General features: G+C 32.4%; 1 protein-coding gene across 4 annotated transcripts in view; it reads left to right on the forward strand.

Moving 5' to 3' along the window:
- The first annotated feature begins 229 nt into the window (after nucleotides 1-229).
- LOC106056347 (folylpolyglutamate synthase, mitochondrial-like) overlaps nucleotides 230-19,778 on the forward strand; it is a 30,138-nt gene continuing 10,589 nt past the window's right edge. Inside the window, exons 1-8 of one of the 4 annotated variants that reach the window (XM_056040273.1) lie at nucleotides 230-559; nucleotides 6,083-6,308; nucleotides 7,714-7,845; nucleotides 7,979-8,218; nucleotides 8,853-9,095; nucleotides 9,367-9,444; nucleotides 18,432-18,573; nucleotides 19,079-19,171. In XM_056040273.1, coding sequence (XP_055896248.1) covers nucleotides 6,132-6,308; nucleotides 7,714-7,845; nucleotides 7,979-8,218; nucleotides 8,853-9,095; nucleotides 9,367-9,444; nucleotides 18,432-18,573; nucleotides 19,079-19,171 — 1,105 coding nt within the window. In that variant the 5' untranslated portion in view covers nucleotides 230-559; nucleotides 6,083-6,131. The remainder of the gene's footprint in view (nucleotides 560-6,082; nucleotides 6,309-7,713; nucleotides 7,846-7,978; nucleotides 8,219-8,852; nucleotides 9,096-9,366; nucleotides 9,445-18,431; nucleotides 18,574-19,078; nucleotides 19,172-19,778) is intronic. The other 3 variants (XM_056040274.1, XM_056040272.1, XM_056040271.1) reach the window with 3 other exon arrangements.

A 19,778-nucleotide genomic window follows, 5' to 3' on the forward strand; every position in this document is an offset into this window, starting at 1 on the left:
TAGGTTAGGCCTTAACTAGATAGATCTAGATCTTGATCACTGTAAATTTAAAATGTATAAAGACAAGAGTGTATTTTTTAACATGCAAAATTTACAATAACAATTATTTTTTCTCTGTATTCTGCATATTTTTCTATAAAGTAGATCTAGTCTAGTTTTAGATCCATTTTAGACTATAAATATATATATATTCTTAGCTTTTGCTTAAGCCTAAATCTGGCTTATTATGAATGCCTTCAAGTGTCAACAAATCCACATGCTTTCTAAGAAAAAGTGTTTTCTGCGAATATTATTATTATTATTCTTTAATTACACTAGCATCTGCTTAACTAATTACTTATGAAGACTTTACATAGATCTAGATGTTTAATTTTATATAAATCTCCATGCTTCAATTAACTTCATGCTTCAGTGATTGTGATTTGTAGCTAAAAGCGGAAATTACCGATTTGTAATACTAATATTACCAAAATTTGGTCCAAATTAATATCATCATCATCTTCCATGATCTGAGCCATTCTCATTCATGATGATCATCATCATGATCATGTTCTTAAATGTTTGTTTCTATTATTTTTATGATTTAATTTATAGATCTAGATCAGGGGTTATCAACCTGTGGGAGCGATATACCTTTACTGCCTTTAGGGCAGTTTAGGGGTCGATTGACAATTTGCCAAGAGTGCAGGAGTCCCTTAATTTAAGAACATTGACGGGTCATTGAAAATATGAATTGTTTTTAATTGTCTATACTAACGTGTAAAATATGATGTTGAACTTGAACAAACTAAACTTTTTTCATTGGAATTTGTTTTTTTGGCCTTCTTAGATTTTTTAGACAACTGAGACAGAATGATCTCAAACATTTGAATTGAAGCAGAATAACTATCTATTTTTAACAGTTTTAATGTAATGTTTAAATTTAAAGTTTAAACTAATGCATACCCCTACACTATTTTTGAATCATAAATCATAGAGATTCTATCGAGATCTAGATATTTTTTCAATGCTGACATAACGAAATAAAAAAGTAATTTTGTTTAACTTACTTTAATGATACATGTTATTGAAGGTAATATTTTCATTATGGGAACACCCCATGACAATGGTTCTCGCACTAAAACGTTAAGAAAAGAAAATATAATGTCGATCTGGTTTTACTTCAAAAGATTAAGCAGAAGTTGAAAATTCCCTGTGCATTATTTGTAACGAACTTCTATTAGCTGAGTCTATGTAGCCCAAATAAATGAAATGTCATTTTGATACTCAACATTCCAAACTTTGACCACAAGACACCCATTACTTGAAGGTAAAGATAGGTATTTAAAAAGATAGTGATTTTAAAGGCAAGTTTTTCTTTTGCAAAGCATTGGAAAAGGATTACGAAAAACATGAGATTTTTTATTAAAGTAAAAATTCTTTTTGAAAAAAAAAATGGTTTTCAACACTTATGATGCTTCAGAATATTGGTCTTGATTTCAAAGTTTTGTAAAGAATGAGTCATCAAAGTCATCGGAACTCTGTGTCATTCATCGATGAATATTAGTAACAAAGACACTGCCATTTAATAAGAATTAAAAGTAATTAATAGCATTTATAACTGCATGGATCAATTGTAGTATGGCTCAATTTGTCAAAAACAATCTGATTCTTCCAAATGCAAAAAAAAATTTAAGAAAATCTGACACCCCGTTTGCACTTGCCAGAAGTCCGTTCTCAGCTAAACTTAAATATGTTCCAGAAACAGAGTTTATTGAACTCATTAATAGCGATGTAGCCAAAAAAGATTTTTCTTCAATGTCTGTTACACAAATCTGGATCAAATGTTGTCAGTCATATCCTTATTTACCTGTATCGCGATTTTTCTCCATTTAAAATAATTATTTTCGCGAAACATGGTTTTCCAGCATTTTATTCATTTAAAGTCTAAATGTAGAAGTAGACTTGATGCAGAAGATGACAGTAGTCGTGATCTTTCAAAGACTGTCCAGAGAATCCCTAATCTGGTAAAACAGAAACAAACTCAGACAGTCACAACAATATTGTAGCAATGTAGCTTACTATTGTCCCGATCACTGCCCGTGCTGTCATGCTATTCAAATTTTTCATCTAAGTCTGTAACATGGATATGGTGACTTAGAAATAAAAAAGTAAATAGATGCACGTCTGAAAGATTAAAAATGTATTTCTTTGTAATGTAATGCTAAAAAGAAATATATATCTATTTGAAGAATATTATGCCATACTATTTCGTGATTAAATATTAAACTTTGGCAGTGTGTATCATATACTTTTTGGAGATTTTCATTCAATAACATAAAAGGAACCGTTATTTATTCTTATGAACGAAAATAGTTTTGCTGTTTTTGGGTGTGGGGTCGCCGCATAGTGGAAAATTGTAAAAAGGTGTCGCCGAGCTATAAAGGTTGAGAACCGATAATCTAGATATTAATTTATTATAGTTCTAAGCCTCTATATATAGAGAGTCTACATTATATTATATATATATAGATATCTAGTTGATTAATAATAATATTATGAATAACTTACTAATCATATGTAGATTATTGTTAATATCATAACATTTAGTTCGAATTCTAATAACACAAACATTTTTTTAAAATGTAAATATTATTATTATTATAGATCTAATATGTCATGTGTAGACTGTAGAGCTAGGCCTAATCCTCCTTATTCTCTACCAGTAAATAAAGTCATTTGGATTCTCATTAGCTTTTTCCACTTTCAGTAAATGATTATAAATGATTTTGTCCTGTCCACTTTTAGCGTCAGTATTTACACCCCTATCAGTGATATTATCAGGTTTTAGTTTACGGTATTAAAAATAAAAAAATTTTAAATAGATGTTATAATCCCCCCTTAGAAATATTCTTTTAGTCTTGATCCAGCACCTAGACAACACAAAAAATCTGACCAGTGGTTAATATGGCTGCTTAGAGATGTAAATACATACTTTCAAAATGGATCATGCCATCTGGGAAATGTACTAAACTTTAAACCTATAGTAAGATACATTATATATAAGTATACCCCTAAGAAATATTCTTTTAGTTTTTATCTAGCATCTAGACCAGTGGTCTTCAACCTTTTTTGGCCTACCGCCCCCTTTTCGAATTTTTTCTTTAAAAAAAATCCGCCAGCGCCCCCCTCTATGAAAAATAGTTATAAAGAAGCGTGAGAAGGCCAATTTGAACAAAACTTCATCTATCTATTAATTTTTATGCTGTCAATAACACTTATCCCGCTTGGGAGATGACCGCATGCCAAAGGCGATTGTTGTGAACTCCTTGGCCTATGACTGACGAGCTTTGAGGAGGACTGAGTTACAGAGGTGCCCCCCTCTCCCGTGAGCGCTGTAAAGATTTATTCAGGCGCCATTTCGCTATCACTGGCATAGAGGAAAGTACCTGGCAGCATTCTCTGGCAGCAAAAACATACAAAAACTGCGGGACAAACATTTGATACTCAAGGAAAAGCCAGCATACAACGGCTTTGTCTGCATAAAATTCGGGAAAATATGTAGGTCGCAGTTGGGTTTGCGTAATTATGTGAAACACTGGACTCAGCCGTAATCTTCGGAATTAATCGCGAAAACAGCCAATATTAACAATATGCAAGAATTATGTCAAATAATTTGCAGTGATTACACACAAAAATTAATTGTAAAGACTTTCTTTCAAATCCTAAGAATAGTCTCCATTTAAATTTTTGAATATTAGGGCCTACTGTTTTTAGGTTTAATTGTAAATTTAGTTTTATTTTTTAATATAAATATTATTATTGCTTAATTCACTACAAAATGAAATTAAGCTAATGATAACCTTGTGCCTCCTGCAGTCTGACAATATTAGAAATTTCCAGCTTTAAGTTAGCCAAGGCAAGGCAAAGGTCTCCTCTAGTCGCTACATCCAGTCTATTTCTTTGCTTATTCATTAAGCTTGTTACGCATTAAATCTAGGTTAACCATGTATGTTTACTGAAAAGCTAAAACATAATTCCAATTTCGACCAAAGTTTTGGAATTTTACTGAAACATTTAAATGCAGACACATCTCTGTTGTGCCTCTAGGGGCGTAGCTAGGAATTTCCATCGTTTGGGGGCCAGGGGGCTTGACATCTTTGGGAGTCGCTGCATTTTGCGTAATATTTAATTTAATTAATTAAAAAAGCACTAATTTGGGCTCCCCCTTAAATAGGGGGCCCGGGGGATTTTCAAATTTCCCACCTCCCCCCAACATAGCTACGCCACTGTGTGCCTCCTATGTTTACATTCTTTTTACTGAAGACATGATTTTGTACATTTATTTTTTTGTGCAACTCAATTTGAACGTCAGTAACAGATGTTTAACAATTGTCATTTATATATATATATATATATTTAATTTTAGAAGCGAATCTTAATTTCTTCATAGAGCATTGTTATGTAAATTGCATAGATATCGGTTTCCTTGGGCAGTAATTCATTTGTCAACAAACAAGTTACTTGAGATTGTAAAACTCTTTAAAATAGATTTAATATCTCGATAAAAGAGAAAATGATATTATCAATAAAAATCAATCTCTTTCCTAGCAGTCGGAGGCTCATTTCATTCATTTGTGTTAGATGCCTACCATGTAAAACTTTTTTTTAGCCTTCTTTAGGCCATCGTCAACCGTTGAATCTTTCCCTTTTCTCAAAAAAAAAAGTATTTAAGAGCTTAAAAAAACGAGCCATAACAATTAACAAACCCCTTTCGAAATCCAGCGAACTTCAGTGAACAACAAGAGTCTAACACCTTTTTCATCATTTGTTTCACAAAACTGGCATGGGTTTGTATTTTATTTACAGTTTTATAATTAGATTCAAATAGAAATGAAATTGCGGGCAAAACTTTATTGTGTATCATAACTCACAATGTGAATAGTGAATAGATTTGTTCTTTATTCTATATTACCTATGAAGTCATTGTAGAAATCAACCACTGATGGTTCCCTATATGTCCTCATAAGCTACACAACTAGACAATTTTGAAATAGTATTTCATCTCTAACAGAAAAAAAGTCTTTTTGTGTTACATATGTTTTAAAATAAATTTAGTTTTAATCAATTTTTCAACAATATCAGAAGAATTTTTAAAAAGCTATGCATTTTTCTAAGAAGCCCTTAAAACATATCCTGCTTTGCCGTTTTTTTGTTTTTATAATTGTTTTAATTGTAGATTTTTATAATTGTTCATGAATATTCTTAAATTATTTTTGGATATCGCTATATGTTCGTGAAGCCGACTTGGTTTCATAACCTCATCTGAAAATGCCATCAAAGTAGAACTTACTTTTTTTCTAGTGGCAATTCCCTAAATCTCAAGGAAATATTACATGACATACCAGTGAGTTTTCGTTACATTTTATCAATGTTTTTTGTTTTTAAAAAGTTAAATTATTCTATTAAATGTTACCTGTAATGTTTTTTGCAATTAACATTTACATATCAATATATTAACATATGTAGATAAAATAAACTATAATCTAAAAGGCGTATTGCCTACTTTGTTTATCAAATCTTAAACGTTTATACGCGCAAGATCCAAGGACAATAAATACTCTCCAATCATAGCAAAAGAGTAAGAATTTAAACATAGAAAATGGGATTCCTGATCTCAATTTCTAACGCTGTTTCTGTTCTTAAATTAGAAGCACGTTAACTATAACTTGTCTATATTTAGTTTCCCAGGTTTAATGTTGAAGAATTTTTAAATTTGTTCTGTTTCAGAGCACCTTTAGTTTCTTCTTTCCGCCTTTATACACAGCGCCCCCTTACCGCCCCATTTTGTGCCCAGCGCCCCCCTACCGCCCCTTTGGCTCTCAGCGCCCCCCAAAATCTCGAAATTGCCCCCTAGGGGGCGATATCGCCCCCGTTGAAGACCACTGATCTAGACAATGCAAAAAAAACAAGCCAGTGGTTAATATGGCTGCTTAGAGACGTAGATACATATTCTAAAAGTGGATCATGCCATCTCGTAAATGGTACTAAACTTTAAATGTATAACATACATTATGTAATTTTTTTTATTTATGGTATTTAGTCTCTCAAGTCTTATATCATGCACAACACATAGCTTAGTTTTGAAAAGTATGCTAAGCTATTATTCAGCAGTTTTGCAGAATCTTAAAGTAACTTTAAACAATTTCAAGTGTAGGCCTAGAAAATCTGTATTTACATTTTATATAGAAAGTGAGTTAGGAAAAAGAAATTTATCAAAAATGTCATTGCCAGTTTCTAATGATGCCAATGAGGACTTTGGTTATGAGGTAAGTTACTAATCTAATTTAACATGTTAGATTAGATATATTTTTAAAAAATTGTGAAGAGAAGTAGGTGTTTCAGTATATTTGTGTAAGAAATTTAAGGTATAATTTTTTTAATAAAATCGATATTATAACTATAAGTGTACTCTTAGGCCGATGCCTTTTGCATATGGTGTGCAATAGCACACTGTTTCACACAAGATCTAGAGGGGGACCAGAGACATTGTGAATTCAGGCTTAGTTTTAAGGAAGGCAGAAAGAATTTTGGGTGCCAATGGTTGGATTGGCTCTATTTGTTTTATTAGTTAGTTAGTCAGTGCCTTACATTGAGTGTTTGCCCTAAATTTATAATATGGGCAATGTGGGCTAAAGATTCCGAATATTAAAGTTGAGTGCAGTGTTGCACATGACTACGCAAACTCAGTTGCAATCTGCATATTTTTTGCACATCTGACTGATAAAAATTCATATATATAAATATATAAACCTAGTTGAGGTTAAACCTGGCCTTGATCTAAAATACTTACATAATTGTAAGTAGTGTATGAACTATAGCTCTTTACCAAAAAGGGGTTGTAATTCGCTGTCTGCTGATCCTAATTTGATAATGTTAATAATTTAATTTTTGTTAGTTCAGAGATGAAGATTGTCAAGTCCTAGCTTGCTGCTAGATGTCTGGGACTGAAAGTGGGCAGGCTTTCAACTTAGTACCATCATGAAGACATTATGAAGTGCAAATACATGATCAGTCAATATGGGCTTAAATAAATTAAATCACAATCTAGATGGCTCTACTACTGGGAACTGTTTAAGGTGCAAAAAAAATAAAAATAAAATGCGCTTGCAAAGGGAAGTCTTTATTTTTTAAAACAGTGTTTGGTCTTGACACACTGTGTACAGAGAGACCATCGAACCCTGCCCACACATTATTAAGTTGTTATGAAAGAAAAAAGACATTTTTCAAGGCTAATTAGCCAAATAAAAAATTTAAAAAAAAAAAAAGAGATCTAAGAAGTTTTCTTGCTGATGGAATACATAAGATTTTTAAAATAAAAATGGGTCTGTAACAACTAAAGTAAACTAACAAAAATTGTCAGGATATCATAACATGTGTGGATAGTAAAGATTTTTTTAATAAATAAAAAGGTTTTAGTCACACATTTTATTTCATAAATGGTTTAAGGAAATATAAAATAAAATATCAATCATAAATTCAAACAATGGTAATTCCTTCATGTCAGATTGAATTTTAAAATTCATTCAAAAATTAATGTTAAGCATTCAGGTTTTGTCATATAGTTTTTTTTCCATTCATGTTATTAATATAGCTCTTTGTTATTTACAAGTTTCATTGTTATTATAATTAGTTTAAATATTTTTTTGATTTAATCTATTTTGTAATTTTTAGGAAGCTGTTAAGGCTCTTTTAGATTTACAGTCTAACGCTGAAGTGATAGCAAAGATTAGGCAGTCACGGGACCAGAAGAAACACCTTAATGTTCCAAACATGAAGAAATATATTCTGCGTTCTGGACTGACAGTAATTATATCATCTTATCTATTTATGTGAATATAAATATAAGAGTATCATACAAAAAATAAATTATTATATTATATATGTATATACAAAATTTGTTATTACAATAGGCAGCTAAATATTATTCATTTTACAGATGGAGCAGGCAGATAGTTTGTCTGTAATTCATGTCAGTGGAACAAAGGGGAAAGGCTCTACCTGTGCTTTTTGCGAAAGGATTTTGAACTGCCAGGGCTTTAAGACTGGACTGTTCACCTCTCCGCATTTGATTGAAGTGCGGGAGAGAATTAGGTTGAACGGGCTACCCATAAGCAAGGAGATGTTTAGCAAATACTTTTGGAAAGTTCATAGCAGACTTAAAGCTACTCAGACAGAGGTAAATCTATATAGATGCATTAGTTTTGAGATATTACATAGTTTAGCAAATACTTTTGGAAAGTTCACAGCAGACTTTCAGCTACTCAGACAGAGGTAAATCTAAATAGATGCATTAGTTTTGAGATATTAGATAGTCTCCCTTCTGTTGCCCAATTCTCTTACATTTTTTTTTAAAAGTAATGACAACTTTTAGGAATATAACATCATACTTCAACGACAAAACGTTGCCTGATTTATAGGAATTAATAACATACTGTTATCTGATGCATTTCAAATTTTAATTTTATTTAGTACATTTTGATACCTAAGATTTTGATTCCTGATAAGAAATTTTTAATTGTAGAAAAGATGTTACAATTTCAATTTTCTTTCAGAATCTTAATCTTAATCAGTGAATTGGAGGGTGTAAGGTTGAAACTGTTTAGCCAGAGGGTAACAAGTGTGACTTGCACACAATAGTCTTTGGGCACTATAGTTTAAAGTACAAGAACTACTATATTGTCATTAAGAGAAGCTGACAGAGCAATCACAGTAATGACATATTCATAATTTAACATGCATGTCACAAATTTATATAAAATAAAAATTATTAAAAAGTTCAATTACCCTCATTATCCATTTTCTTTTCACAGGATGTTGATGGTGGCAGAATGCCAGCTTATTTTGCCTTCCTGACCGTTCTGTCCTTGAATGTTTTCATATCAGAACATGTGGATGTTGCTGTTATGGAAGTGGGCATTGGGGGTCAGTATGACAGCACAAACTTCTTCAGCAGTCCAGCAGTTTGTGGTGTGACCTCCCTTGGATTAGATCACACATCTGTCCTTGGCAATACTCTTGAAGAGATAGCCTGGAACAAGGCTGGTATTTTTAAGGTTTGTCTTTTTATTATCAAAAAACTGTTGATCTGTTTTAGGTGTTTAAAGATATTTAAATTAATATTTTTCATAAATTAAGCTTTTAATTATTGATTTTCAAATCAAGACATTAACAATAATGAGATAATTTAAATTAACTTTAACCCATTACTTGAGAGAGCAAGATTTTCTTACTCTATGGTGTATTTTTTAAAGTGAAAATAGTATATATTTGTATGGAGTTTTCTTTTTTTTTAATTGTAAACTAAAATTTGAATAAATTATCTAGACTAGCTGCCCTGCGATCACAGTTCCTCAGGATCCGAGAGCTATAAAAGTCTTGATAGAAAGATCTGTAGAGATACAGGTAGTCTACATTTTACTTTTCTTTTTAAACTAATTTAGTTGTTTTTTTTTATTATATTTTTTTTTTTTTTAGTTATATTGTTATATATTACACAAGATATCTATATCTTGTGTAATATATAACATTATAAATAAAAAAAAATTCTTATTATTAAACAAAAACTATATATACATATAAATATACTATATGTATATATATATATATATATATATATATATATATATATATATATATATATATATATATCGGGTGTGATGAACTGGCCGAAGGATTGTATTCATAAGTTGATGAATTCATATGAAATGACCATCACACTTGCCGGGGATTATATGATCAAACTTGACAATTCAATGAAATGAAGAAAGAAACATCTCTCTGTATTTTCTTCAAACTTCTTTAATAACTTCTTCAACTTTCACATCAAATTAACTTCTTAATTCAATAACAACTTGACACTTCATAAATAAAACTTAAAGATACATAAAACTTCACTTAGTATAACTTCAACTTCAACTACTAAAACTTTACTTAATGGACCCGCTAATATCACGAAATTTATTACTAATCAAGAACTGAGCGAGGACCCCGACTAACTGACTTTCCCCTTATTTATACTTTCTTTGATCGTACATTCCAGAATCATGGAACCTTCTCAGATAATTATTTTAGTATCTTTGACCTTCTAGAAGCTGACGTGTGCTATTTTTTCCCTTAACCTCTTTCTTTGATTGGATACCTAAAATTAACTTGTTTACGCTGGACACTTGCACTGGTTTGAACTCGAGCTTCTAGAAACTGGTCGAAATAGGTCACAGACTTGACTCGTGACATTACCCCCTTGCCTTTTTAGCATTTTGTATGCAATATAAAATGCGTAAAATAGCAATATAACATATGCCTAAAACATTGATAAAATTGCTCTCATAACTAAAAAAATTAAAAAAAATGTTTCATTATGTTAACATATTAATATAAAACAAAATTCAAAATGTTGTACAGATTCAGCATATATAATTAATATTAGATAATATACATCTTAGTTCTATACATTTATTATTAATAATTGATATATTAATATGAACATTTCCCAACTTGTGTAACTAAAAGATGTCAAAGTAACAAAACTTAACAAAACGGAATAATACATTATATCTCCTCTGGTACTTGAGTTGATAGAGTATCTGAATATTAAAATAACTACAAACACATGGAATAAAAAATGATTAAATTTGTTTTTCTAACGTAAAACAAAATATAGTTAAACAATAAACAATATATTGTATAGTATCTAAATACATCTGGACAAAGTATCAGCAAAAACATTCAATTTTCCTGGAACAGTCTTTACATCAAACTGATAGTCCATTAACTGCAAACTCCATCGTGTCAGACGACTATTTGACATTTTTTTAGAGTTGAGAAATGCCAGTGGTGCATGATCTGTCTGTAAAGTAAAAGGTGCTCCCAACAGGTATTTGCTAAATTTTGAAATGGCCCAGACAATCGCCAGGCACTCTCGCTCTATGGTCGAGTATCTGGTCTCTGCTGAAGATAGTTTTCTGTTTATAAAAAATACAGGATGTAGAATGCCTTCATATTCTTGCATTAGACATGCTCCTATTGCCGATGAGGAAGCATCTGTAGCAAGATAAAACCGCTTCTTCTTGTCTGGTAATTTCAAAATGGATTCTTGTGCAAAAGCATACTTAATTTTCTTTATGGTCTCTTCTAATTCTGGTGACCATGGAATCGTGTTAGATTGTCCTTTCTTCGTAAGGTTAGTAAGAAGTGTTGTCAGTGATGCGTAATTTGGAATAAAGCATCTGTAAAAATTACAAAGTCCTAATATACTTCTAACCTGCTTTTTTGTTTGAGGTATTTTAATGTCCAAAATTCGTTTAATAATATCGTCCTGTGTTTTCAGTGAATTGTTTCCAACTTTATAACCTAAAAATGTAACTTCTGATTTTGCTAATTCAACTTTGCTTGGTTTTACAGTAAATCCATTGTCTTTCAATTGTTGGAAGATTTCTTTGAGTCCTTTAATATGATCTTCCCATGTATTATGAAACACACATATGTCGTCAATATAGGACACTGTGTCTTTTCGTTGTCCGAACATCCTATGAATTGCTCGGTTAAAAGTACTGCTAGCATTTACTAAACCGAATGGCATGTAATTATATTGAAAAAGGCCAAAGGCTGTAGTAAAAGCAGTGTATTGTTTTGAATCCTGTGTCATAGGTATTTGATAATATCCTCTTGTCCAATCGAGTTTCGTAAAATACTTAGCTCCAGAAAACTGTGACATTAAATCCTCTGGATTAGGCATTGGATATGAATCAAGGCATGTTATTTTATTTAACTGTCGAAAGTCTACACACATTCTTGGCGATGATGACTGTGAACGTTTTACAAGCACTATTGGAGCAGCATAAGGTGAATTCGAGTGTTCAATTATGCCTTGTTCTAAAAGATCATTGATTTCTTTCTGAAGGAAATCTCTATAATGAATAGGTAGTGGATATGGACGTGCCTTGGTAGGTTTGTCACTTGTCAATTTGATTTCATGATTTATAATGGTTGTTTTACCTGGAACATCTGTAAATATATCAGCATACTCTTGGAGTAGATTCATTATATCTTTTTTTCTCTGTGATGATAAATTGTCCAGTTTGACAGCATGCCAGGTTTCAGTCTGTCTAGAAGTTGTAGTTGGCACTACTAATTCATCCATATCCTCCTCTTTTTCTTCTGGAATAATCGCTAAGCATGAAATATGTTTTTCAAGTTCATCGTCTTCTTCTTCTGTATCAGTAGCTTCGTTGTATTTCTGTAGCATGTTGATATGAAACACTTTGTTTCTGTTATTGATATTTATTTCATAATCTACATCTGTGACTTTTCTTAAAATAGTAAATGGACCCTGCCATTTAATAAAGAACTTATTTTTCTTATCAGGTAATAATAATTTAACTTTGTCACCTGGTTCAAAGTACCTAAGTTTTCTATGTTCATTTATTCTTCTATGACTTGCAGCATTAGCTTTGGCTGTTGCTTCCTTAGCTATTTCACATGCATTTATTACTGTATTTCTTGTATTGAGAACATGCTGAAATGCGGTTTTCTTATCTGATGCATCATGGTTTGACTTAAGTAGTGATTCTTTGAAGGTAGTTATAGGACCTCTTGGATTAGCTCCATATAACATTTCAAAAGGAGAAAATCCTGTGGTGTCTTGGATACTTTCTCTATAAGCAAATAATGCAGCTGGTAAAAGGAGATCCCAATTCTGCGGATTATCATTTGCTATTTTTGATATAATTTGTTTCAATGTTTTGTTAAACCGTTCACAAAGCCCGTTGCTTTGAGGATGGTATGGTGTTGTAAACTTCATTTTGATGTTGTACATCTCCATAAATGTCTTAGTTATATCTGCTGTAAACTGACTACCTCGGTCAGAAAGTATAACTTCAGGTAACCCTGTCCTTGAAAAAATTTCAGATAAAGCTCTGGTAACATCAATTGCAGAAATATTGACTAACGGAATAGCTTCTGGCCATCTAGTACATGTGTCTACTAAAGTTAAAATATATTTGTGATTTCTGCTGGATTCAATTGGCATTGGACCAATTAAATCAACTGCTACTTTTTGAAATGGTTTCTCAGTCAATTCCATTGTCTGCAATGGCGCTTGTATTTTGTTACCTTTTGGACTTTTCATTTGACAAATATGACAGGTACTAATGTGCTTCTTTACATCTTTAGTAATACCTGGCCAGTAAAAATCTTGAAGTATTCTTTTCTTGGTCTTGGTAACTCCCATATGTCCAGCAAACGGTACATCGTGGCTTGTATTAATAATGGTCTTTCTGTATACTTTTGGAACTATAATTTGCTCAACAGTTTTATTTTTGTATTGACTGTTCTTCATAAGTAGTCCTTCTTTAAAATAAGGATCATTATTTTCTTGTGGATTGATGTTCGATTGAGCCTTTTTAAACATTTTAAATAATGTTTCATCATTTTTCTGTTCAACTTTAAATTCCTCGCTATGAAATTGTTCAAGTTCATTTGTCTGTAGATGCGAATGGTTTGCCTTCTTATCATTTTTATTTTCTTGAACAACTTTATCAGAATTCTTGTGTTCAATATGTTCAGTTTCAAGTCTTTCCTTTTCTTTTTGCATTGACCTTGTAACTACTACATTGCATTCTTGACTCATTTCTATTGTATTGTTCCATTCAATAAGATCTTGTGTAGTACAGTCACGCACTCCCTGTATATTACCAACTATGAGATCAACAGGTAGATTTTGAGCTACTAAAGCTTCTACATGTCCACTGAAAAATGGAGTCGTAATATGTATCAAAGCTTCTGGTAATTTACTTACAGTGCCGTTGAAAGCAGTGGCTTCGATTTCATTGCCTGTATATTGATTTGATCTCACAAAATTTGCACGTATAACAACTGAAGTGCTACCTGTGTCTCGTAACACCTGTACTCTTTGAGAACCGACTAATCCAGGATAAAACTGAAGTCCTTGTGATTTAGTGATAACAGTCATTGTTGAGTGATGTGCCTTCGAGTTTTTGGTAAAACCCTGTTTCTTATTTCCATATGTTGAATTCTTTACATTTAATGATCTGTTTTGCAAATATGCTTGGTCACTAGATCTGTCACTGATACTAGTATGTTTCTTTCTGCAATCCTTTGCTAAATGTCCTTTCATGTGACAAAAACTGCACTCTATGACCTTCACTCTACATTGTGAGGCGAAATGACCTCTAGTATTGCATTTATAACATATTAAAGTTTTGTCGGTCTGAAAGGATGGCAATGGTCTGTTATCTCTTGAAAAGCAAATAAAGTTTTCATCGGTTGATCTAATTTGCTTACTTGGATAGGCAGTTTTATATTGACGTATTATTGTTGTTAGAGTCTGTAGATCTTTAGGATTTCTCTCGATTATGAAAGATTGGATATCTTCTGCATATGCGTGAGTAATGGTATCAATCAATATGTGGTCTCTTAATGCTTCATACGTTCTATCAATATTGGCTAAAGATATCCACCTATCAAACCACATTACCATATCAGAGACAAACAACTGTGGATCATCTTCCTGCCTTGGTCTTTCGAAAAAAAATTTCTTGCGATAAGCATTTTGCGTAGCTCCAAACTGTCTTAGTAAAGCTTCTTTTATTTCTGCATAAGTACGCTGTTCATGAGATGGTATTTGTGCACATACATCTAATGCTTTACCCTGTAATAAAATCAAGAGATGGTGTGCATATTGGTCTTCTGGTAAGCCTGATGCTTTCGCTAACTCCTCAAACCTCATCAAATACGAATCTATATTATCTTTATTTTCTTGAAAAGGTAATATTTTAGATAAAGGTTTATACTTGTCAAAAGCATTGCTAGTAGGTAAAGTCGGTTGAACCTCTGTTTTTTCTTTTTTAAATTTTAACTCCTGTTCCTGAAGTTGAAGTCTGAGTTTTTCCACTTCTAATCTTTTTTCTTCTGCCTCTCTGTCCTCTTGACGTTTCCTTTCTTCTGCCTCTCTTTCCTCTTGCCTTAATTTTTCTTCTCTTAAAATTCTTTGTTTTTCTTCCTCTTTTTCTTCTTGTCGTCTTTTTTCTTCTCTTTCAAATTTTCTTTCTTCAGCCTCTCTTTCTTCTTTACGTTTTCTTTCTTCTGCCTCTCTTTCTTCTTGTCTTCTTTTTTCTTCTCTTTCAAGTTTTCTTTCTTCTGCCTCTCTTTCTTCTTTACGTCTTCTTTCTTCTGCCTCTTTGTCTTCTTTAATTTGCTTTTGACACCATTCCCACTGATGTTCTTGTGGAATACCAATGTCCTTGGCTAATTTTAAATATAATTTAAATGAGTCTGCTTGAGACGCCATAGTATTAAATTAACGATATCAGAAATATAGGTGTTTAAATGTTCTGCCAACACTCTCATCAAGCAGAATCTAGCCAGCGAACCAGCGACTACGTAGGACAGGTAAAAAGTGAAAGAGGGCTGACCTATTTAAATATCGATCGGTGTCTCCGCTAAGGAATGCAAGTGGTCAGTATTTGTAAACAAACTAGTGGACAACTAGCTTTAGTAACGTTGCCTTCACAGCTTAGTAGATATAGCTTTCACAGCTTAGTAAATGTAGCTTTCACAGCTTAGTAAATGTAGCTTTCACAGCTTAGTAAATGTAAAATGTAAGGTACTGACCTTAAAATAGAAGATTTTTCCCGCAGGACGTTCTCTCTGCCAACTATTATGTGACCTGTTGACTGGAAGTTTCAATCATAAAATACTTTTCGTAGCAATGAATGTATGTCTTGTTGAAGTTTTCTGAAAGAGGCTTTGTCGTTACGAGAGGCTTTGAATTATTCGTTAGAGGCTTTTTCTTTGAAATTCGTAGAACTTGCTAGAATGTGCCGACTTTATTCTTCGATGTCGCCTTTATTGTCTGATGCATATATTCATCGATGCCTTGCCTTATTTATCGGAGGTGCCATATATGTGATGAACTGTCTGAAAGGATTGTATTAATAAGTTGATGAATTCATATGAAATGACCATCACACTTGCCGGGGATTATATGATCAAACTTGACAATTCAATGAAATGAAGAAAGAAACATCTCTCTGTATTTTCTTCAAACTTCTTTAATAACTTCTTCAACTTTCACATCAAATTAACTTCTTAATTCAATAACAACTTGACACTTCATAAATAAAACTTAAAGATACATAAAACTTCACTTAGTATAACTTCAACTTCAACTACTAAAACTTTACTTAATGGACCCGCTAATATCACGAAATTTATTACTAATCAAGAACTGAGCGAGGACCCCGACTAACTGACTTTCCCCTTATTTATACTTTCTTTGATCGTACATTCCAGAATCATGGAACCTTCTCAGATAATTATTTTAGTATCTTTGACCTTCTAGAAGCTGACGTGTGCTATTTTTTCCCTTAACCTCTTTCTTTGATTGGATACCTAAAATTAACTTGTTTACGCTGGACACTTGCACTGGTTTGAACTCGAGCTTCTAGAAACTGGTCGAAATAGGTCACAGACTTGACTCGTGACATCGGGCATGTCAAACTCATTAAGGTGTATGGGCCACATAAAAAACTTACTATGACCTGAGAGGCCACAGCATAAAAATCAGTCGCAAAACAGCCTACTAGTTTTATGTAAATTAGAAACAATACAATAGAATACAATAATCAATGGCATACCCGTCCCTTAGCTAAATTTGTAGTACTGTTTGGTAATAAAAAAAATTACTATGATTACGCATTATTTTCTTTGCGCTTGACATCTTTTCTGGGATACAAATATATTAATGTCATGATGAAGTTTGTTTGCCATGGACACTTTCATCACTGATGACAAATTTTGATCAGATAATCTCGAACGGTGGGGTGTTTTTGTAGCTTTCAATATGGAAAAGAACTGCTCACAGAGATCAGTGCTAAAGTGCTTGCAATTGAGCAAGAATTCTCGCTGCAAATTTCCACAATTCAATGTAGTCCTACTGTTCAGGTAAATAACTAAAATTTTGTCACAGCCAATTCTATATACTTCGATTTCAACAAAGAATCTGAACTCTAATTGCACATTACCAACAGCATTTTCAGAAGCAAAGGAGAATGGAGATACAAACAACGAAAATTCTTTCTTACTCGTGTGAAACAAAGTCACGAAAACGGTAATTGAAAGCATCTACTAACAATTCCAGGTGTAAAATATATCTACTAAATGTTGCAGCCGTATTTAATCTTTTTAGTTCCTGACACGTTGAGAAGTAAACAAGATTTTCTCTTCATATTTGGTTTATCCTGTCGCAATTTTGCTTGAAAGCACTTCACATCATCACACCCAGTTGTGACAATTTTGTCTTTACCTTGAAGTTTTAAATTCAAGTCTTGCAGGTGATCAGTGAGATCAACTGCAAATGCCAAATCCTGAACCCATTCATCAGTTTGGAAATGTTCAACAGGTTCACCTTTCATGTTCAGAAACAATACAATTTCCTCACACAGTGCAAAAAATATCTTCCATACTTTATGACAGGAGAGCCAGCGGACTTCTGTGTAGTAGGAAACACAAATTCTTTTCCAATGTCATCCAGAAACATTGAAAATTGGCGATGACTTAAACCATGGGCACAAATAAAATTGAGAGCGACTGAAACCGGTCTTATGACATGTTGGAACTGTAATTGCTTTGTGCAGAATGTTTCTTGGTGAATGATGCACTGAAAATGAGCAAATTTAAAATTGGCATCAGTCCCTCTTATTTTTGCAAGTAGCTTTGCATCAAAACCATTTCATTTCATGCTTGGTGCTTTATCAGTTGCTAAACTGGCTAGCTTTACCAAAGATAAATTTTACTGCAATATCACCTGTAATTTCTCCCGTTACATCAAGAGCCAATGAAAAGAATTCAAAATCAGCTATTTTGTTCTTTAACTGTTTACGCAAGCTAACTGACTTGTCATTTATTATATCTGCCTCAGTGTTCATAGTTAACGCTATTTCTATGAATGCTTTCACCTTTTCTGGACAAATTACTTCCGCAGCTTTAACGACACACTCCTTCATAAAATCCCCTTCACTAAATGATTTGCTAGGGCTTGCAATTAGGTTTGACAAAATGTAGCTGGCTTTCACTACAGACTCACTCTCGTTGTTCAGTTCAACAAATACTATTTTTCAATTCAAGTAGCTTGTCATCTCTTATTTTCCAGCCTAATAGTTTACCATTATTTTGATAATTTTTAGAGTGGCCAAGCGGGCTGCATGCAAAGTTGCTGCGGGCTGCATGTGGCCCCCAAATGCTGTGTTTGACATGCCTGATATATATATATAAATATATATATATACACACACATATGAATGGTATTCTAAGTTTTGTGGCTATAACTGAAGAATAAGTGTATGTAACGTGAGACTCTTGATCAAATTCAGAATCCACTCTACATAGCTGAGCCAGTGTCGCAAGAGTTATTAGACAGTCATCATGTCATTCTGGGAATCTCTGGGCATAAACAAGCAGAGAATGCATCTCTAGCCATACAGCTGTACAGGTTTTGGAGACAGTCTCATACAGGTAAAGTGATATACAGCTTTTCAGTCTCCTGTTTATTCATTCTTGTTCTAAAAGTCTAACATTAAATGTGTAATAATGATCACATCTTGGTCGATAATATTTACTTAAAAGTCTTGAATTTGCCTTTACTTGCAGATTCAGAGTTAATTATCATCAAACCTTTTTTTTTGGGGGGGTGGGGGGGAATTTTTTTAATAACATTTAGTAAAGTTGTAGGTAGATTACATTGAAGTTTGACTTAACAAGCTTTGAAATATTGTTTGTTATATCAGAATTTATCTGTAAGCCTTTTCATATGGATGAAAATGTTTAAAATACAATCTCTTTGAGTGAACATAAATAAAGTGTTTGTGAAACTGTCCATAATGTGGCACATTAGGGTTAAAACATATCACATTTAAACAACTACATCTTTCATTTATTGGCCCACAGCAAATAAGCTTTGTTTGTTAATTTGTTGTTAATTTTTTAAGTGATTTTTAGTCATTTTAAAATATTGTTACAGATGGATCAAGTAATACTAGATTACCAGTGATCAATCCCCCAGATGAAATTCCAATACTTACAGTAGACTTGCTGGATGTGGCTACTATAAAAGGTAATCATGGGTTGGGTTTTTTTTTTTGGCTTTGTTTTTTTTTACGCTATTGTAATCACTGGTAATCAACATAATGCTATTTCTGGGGATTTGTAGCCCTTGTGAAGACCAAGCATATCACCACTAGCTCTCAATTTATCTTAATTAGTGATACTTTTTTTGTCCTGTAGTGTATTTACACTTTTTTTGTCCTGTAGTGTATTTACGTTTTGACATAAATTTAATGCTATTGTTTACATAATTTTTTTTCTTTTGAGAGCCACCAGTTTCTTAACTTTGCTTACATAAACTATTTCTGTTTTATTTGCTTTACTTTAGAATTTACTAGGTAAGAATTATGATACAAACTTTTATAGGTGGATGAATTTTCTGTTGGACATAATCACTATGTGATTACACTAATTGTTGTTATATTTGTAATTATTTTGAAAAGCTGATTCCACTTGTGGAGATAATAATATAATACTATAATAACGATTTTTAAACCGCTTTTGGTCAAAAAAAATTTCAGATTGATAATACTCATTTTAAAAAGTTCCTTGTATAGAAAATATCTGTAATCTTCTAAAATCTTACTTTTAAGAAAAGATTGTTACATCAAAGTGTC

Source organism: Biomphalaria glabrata, chromosome 9 (assembly GCF_947242115.1).
Source record: "Biomphalaria glabrata chromosome 9, xgBioGlab47.1, whole genome shotgun sequence".
NCBI lineage: Eukaryota > Metazoa > Mollusca > Gastropoda > Planorbidae > Biomphalaria > Biomphalaria glabrata.